This window comes from Montipora foliosa, chromosome 12 (assembly GCF_036669935.1).
Source record: "Montipora foliosa isolate CH-2021 chromosome 12, ASM3666993v2, whole genome shotgun sequence".
NCBI classification, from domain to species: Eukaryota; Metazoa; Cnidaria; class Anthozoa; order Scleractinia; family Acroporidae; genus Montipora; species Montipora foliosa.
Window position 1 is genome coordinate 92,721 of NC_090880.1, and position 5,649 is coordinate 98,369.

A 5,649-nucleotide genomic window follows, 5' to 3' on the forward strand; every position below is an offset into this window, starting at 1 on the left:
CCACATGTCGCGCTAGCAGACACGTACCACAGGCAATCCAGTGTGCGCCTTATGGAGCGTATATATATTTTTTTATGTAATCCGCAAACGACGAAACATTGTTTCCCGAATTGTTTCCTTGGCACGCAAACGAGGAGACATTTGCTGAGGAAGCAAAATGTTTCTGAACAAATGCTTCCTGTGGCAGCAAAATGAAGAACATTTGCTTCCGCAACAATGTTTCCGCCACCTAGCGAGCAGAGTCTCATTCGATCTTCCTAGATAAGTCGGGAAGAGGAAAGTTGTTCTTTCTTCTTTCCAACTTATCTTGGAAGATCGAAAGAGGCTCTGCTGGAAGGGTATGTTTCCGCAACATTGTTTCTTCGTTTGGGTATGCCTTTAAAGCTCTGTCCAAAGGGACGCAACATTGTTGGCCAACAATTCCCAACATTGTTAGGACCAGGCTAAGCTAGGAAACATTGTTGCGGAGACGTTGTTTCCCTGGAATTGCTGCTTAGGTGGCTACAATGGAAAACATTTGTGTCGCAAGAAAAAAAATGTGCGTCCGGGAAGCAAAACTGTTTTTGACCTGATTCAAAAACATTTTCTTGCATCTGGGAAGCAAGATTTGCGTCCGCAACAATGTTTCCCAAGTGGCCAAACTGTGAAACATTTGCGTCCGCGACAATGTTTCCTAGTTTAGCCAGGCCCTTACATGTTCCGTCTGTTTGCACACCATGCTGCATGTTGTTGCGTGTTATTGGGAGTTGCTGCACGAAGTTTGAAACCTTTCAAACTTTTGAGCCAACAACTGTCAACATTTCTTTTGTTCCGTGATCGCTGAAGCGTAGCGCAACACTGTTGGCTCCATTTGCACAGCTCTTCCATCATAACGACGAAAGTTAATATATGACAGCCATACATATTTGAATTGCGGAGAGGACGTTATCGTCACAGTTATTAATTAACGTTACTTGAGTAAGAAAGAAAAGAAAGCCTGAAAAATTCAGGATTCAACCCCTGACCTCTGCAATCTTAATGCGGCGCTCTACCAGTTGAGCTATTGAGCCACCTGGGAGCTGGTTATTATGTGAGTTCATATTTGTATGTAGAAGATATAGATACGACGAAAGTTAATATGTGAAAGCGATATATATTTGGAGAGAATCAAGTTAAACTGATGATCATTGCTCCTGCAAGGGTTTCGCCTTGAAGCAAAATCCCGAGGAGGCATTATCTTGTGTGTGTATAGAGTTACAGTGATCTGGTATACCAGAAAAATCTCGGTTTCGCAGAACTAGGCGCGCACGGAATGAATGGGTAATGTGACGTTTTCACACCAAATGCCCGCATGTAAGTCTTGGGACTGATGATATTGAGCAGAAAATGGCTTTAGCGTTAGGGTTAGAGCGTAGTACATGGGAACGTAACGTCACAATCAAGGAAGTATCGGTAATCGGAAATCTTCATTTTCGGGGTTCAACATTATTGTTGAGGATATCTTTCCATCTGTCACACGTTAAATGCTGTACAATCTAACGTTGAAGCACGGAGCTTTTCGGAAAAGTAAGGGAAAGCTTTTGTCTGCCTTTGCATTAAGTCCCGGGCATTAAGTCCGTTTTTTCACCAAGAGGTCGTAACGTGACTAATTTATCTCACGTCAAGGATAATCCTTTGGTTTGATTAAGGGTCGCGAGGCGAATTCATATGGGAAACAGTTTGTTAATTGACGAACATTGTGCAAGCACGCTTGACGTTTTGTTTGTCAGGCACAAATCACTGTTTAGAGATTGAAAGACTCAGTCTACAACCAGCAAGTGTTGTTAGAAAACAATGAAGACAAACATTAGTTAAAGTATTTACAAGGCAAACGATCGGTGTTGTTCCAATGAAACATTAACATATTAAAGGCTCGCGACAGTATTCTGTCCCAAAAGAGGCTGTTGTTTCGAAAGAGCCAATCTTGAACACGACTTTGGATTGAAGAAAAAGGCCACAAGTTATTATCATATTTTTGCTGGATTTTTGAGACCGTTACGTTCAGTTCTTTCAAAGTGTTAGTAAACTTTCGAATAAATTATCGCAACATAGGGAACTCTTAAATATGCAAAACCATGTCATGGGTACCTGCATTGTTGGGGATACTCTCAACATTTCCGAATTCTAATTCTGTCACCAGAAGAGTTTTCTACACAAATTTTTCCCTCGATGTACCTATCATTAATAAAATACCGTGCCGTGACGCTGTTTCAGTTCCTTCATCCAGTCAGATTTTAAGACTGCCTGTTTCTTTCTATTCATTTGGTCATTTAATCCTATAACTCCGATTCTATAATCCAGATCAAGGACATCTAAATAAAGCATTGACATTAAATCGTGCAATATCAGTGGTTATTTACGTTACTAAAGACTTAAAAACCTCATTCCTTACAGTATGCTACATTGTTAAAAAGCAATGGCCACATTGCCCGTAAAAAGTGACCTTGCGTTTCCTTTAGTTTCTGTTTCGACTGGTACACCATCGTGTCCGCCATGATCAAATCGTCTAGTCACAACGCCCCTTTCATATTCGGCACTGATTTGTTCTGTCCCCCGTTGTAACATCAATTGCTGCGTTTGGCCATTCCTCTACGTGGGCCCTAGACACATTGAAATCTGCGTACAACTATACTTAACATCATCATCTAATTTTTTCCAAACTTGACCCACCTGAAACAGAAGATTGAAAATACAGAGGATATTACATGGCTGCGCGAAATTTTATCTTCGAGTGTTAATAGTATCTCTCGTGGGAGAACGAGATACTATCAGCAGGAGAAGAGAAAATTCGTTTCCCTAAGCGGCCATGTAATGTTCTGTTTATTATATAGATACGGATGAAGTGTTCCGATTGAAAACAACCTCACCACATGTAGATATATGAGTAGATTATTGTAAGTCTACTGCAATATGAAATGCGCACAGTTCAGCAGACGAGTAATGTTTGCTTTCAAATTAAATTGTAGCTATAACAACGCAGAGAAAGATTACTGAACGAAAGATCGTTCAGGTCAGTGTAGTCCTAAGAATGCCCTTGAGTAAATGTCATTAATAAAAGTTCTTTTTAGGACTACACAAACCCGGAAGATCTTACCTTATGAAGTTTTGTGCGCTGGGGTCAAACGTTACAATCTTATAACGACTTCTTTTTCTCAAATTTTAGCGCAGGCGCGAGCTGGAGGCTCTGCTGAATTCCATGGCAAAGAAAGAAAAGATAGAAGAACAGGAACAGGATGAAGGCAGTGATAGTGATGAATGGAAACCGGAGGCCGGAGATGGGGAAGATGAGGAAGACACTGAGTCCGATGATGTAATAAGCGAAAGTGATGAAGACGATGAAGGGAGTCCTGTCAGGGGTGTCGTAACAAAAGGAAGAAACAAGACGGTTGGCAATAGAAAGAAAGAAGAAAAAAGAAAACGCAAAGGCAGAAAGAACGATAGTGTGAAGAGTAAGAGACCCCGGCACATATGTCCATTAAAGAGTGTAGAGCAGAAATTATAGACCTCCCTCGACACTTACGGGACGTACATAATTGGACGAGAGATACAGCAAAAAAGGCAACATCGAGGTTTGGAATGAGGAAAAGTTTCCAGCAGAAAACGATAAAGGAGACGTCAGAAACAGGTGATGGCAAAAAGATGTACAAAGATTATCATCGTCACCGACCTTGTCCCATTGAAGGATGCAAGTCAATCGTCAAGCGTTTATCAGGCCATTTACGTCAAGTACACAAGGAGATTCCTGTTGGGTCACCGGCCTACAAAGAAATTTTGAGGAAGGCTCGAGCAGCGAAGACCTGGAAACCATCAAATCAAGTTGTTATTAAAACTGGTCTCAAAAAGGCTGAAGTAGAGGAGCAGGAAAAGGTCACAGAATCAATTGAAGAAGACGAAGGAGATGTGGAGAGTGACATTGAGCCATCAGAGATACCGTCCAATGACGAAGAGCGTTTGATTATGGAATCTGCAGAAGATCCTACCTGCCTGAGTGCACAAAAAGAAATTCACGTAATCAGCTCCTTTTGTGCATGGTTGGAGTCTGCAGATGGTGGAAGAAAAGATCCAAAATTGTCCAAACAACACGCCTCTCAATTGTTTCGCATGCTAGAGACAATTGACCCCGAAAAGCAAATAAATTCCTTGTTTAATGGGACACTTGTCCGCGATACTTTTCTGAAAGAGCACGCAGAAACCAAGTACACAGCTGATACCATAAAGGCGTATCTTCTTAGTCTAAGGCATTTTTGCTCGTTCGTGATTGCAGAAAAACCTGAAAGTGTGGATGCCAATACTGTCCTTGTGAACCAGATAAGGGAGAAAGCGCGGCTATGGTCCATGTCATACAAGAAAGACAGTAAGCGGAGGCATCTGGAAAAGATGAGCAGAGACCTCGATAATCTAGTGACCCCAGAGATGGTGAACAAATTTGAAAAGAGTGACTCGGCGCGGAGCGCTATTGGGTACATAGAGCAACTCAGTGGAACCAATTCATTGGACTTGAACCAGTCTGCCTACACTCTAGTGAGAGATTATATTCTCCTTCAGATAACCATTGCCAATGCACACCGTTCAGGTGTATTGTCAAACATGACTCTGGAAGAATACAAACAAGCGAAGAGGAGAGAAGAAAGTGTAATCATCAGTGTCAAAAACCATAAAACCGCAGATACCCACGGTCCAGCGTGCGTTGTTTTGTCTCCCTCGTTGTTCTCGTACTTGGAGATATATGTTGATAAGGTACGAAGTCGGGTCGATCATTCCACTACTCATGACAAGGGGCGGGATCAAGCCAATGTGTTTTTGTCATGGAATGGTGCAAAGTTGGAGTCTGGTCAAATCTCTACAGCAATTAATGCTGCATGGCAAAAAGGAGGAATGGAAGGGCACGTCACATCAACGTTGCTTCGCAAGTCTGCGGTCACGAATGTGCACTCGCGACATCGTGAAATGAAGTCCAATCTGGCTGACCTCATGGCGCATAAGGAAAGCACTGCACAACGGTTTTATCGCCCTCAGGAGAAACAAGAATCTTGTTTCCAAGCAGCAACTAATCTTCCTCACGTCATGAGATCCTCCAAGACAAATACAGCCTCGCAACAAGATACTTCAGTAGCCTGCTCAAAGTCGGCCGATGTAATTCAAGGGATTGTTAACAAAAGCACAAGCACAAGGACTGAAGGATTCACTGAGCGCATGTCATGGAAAGAGGAAGATATTAAAGCCTTGAGAGAAATCTTTTCTGAGGAAATTAAAGCAAAAACTGTAACAATGGCCATCGTCAGGCAAAAAACACAAGATCATCCTTCACTCCAGTCCATTGACCCTAAAAAGGTTTGCGACAGGATTCGCAGTGAGTGGAGGTTCGGTGCCGAATATATCAGTGACAAGACTTCAGTTTTGGCTGACAGCAAACGCTCAGAAGAGTTACCAGGGGAAGAGGATACTTTGGCAGACAAGATGAGCCGATACTTCTCAAACGACGACAGCAGCGCATCCATGGTCCCCCCATCAAATTCAAGCTATATTAGCAGGAACATTTTTTCTGATGAGCACCGAGAATACTTATTGCGAGTTTGTGGAAGCATGGTACGAAGGGGTGTTATTTCACAAACTGGGGTGAAGGACATTCTC

General features: G+C 42.4%; 1 protein-coding gene across 1 annotated transcript; it reads left to right on the top strand.

Moving 5' to 3' along the window:
- The first annotated feature begins 1,365 nt into the window (after positions 1-1,365).
- Positions 1,366-3,520, top strand: LOC137979910 (uncharacterized). Its single transcript, XM_068827222.1, has 2 exons — positions 1,366-1,431; positions 3,182-3,520. The coding sequence occupies exons 1-2, from the start codon at positions 1,366-1,368 to the stop codon at positions 3,518-3,520; spliced, it is 405 nt and encodes a 134-aa protein (XP_068683323.1).
- The last annotated feature ends 2,129 nt before the right edge of the window (positions 3,521-5,649 follow it).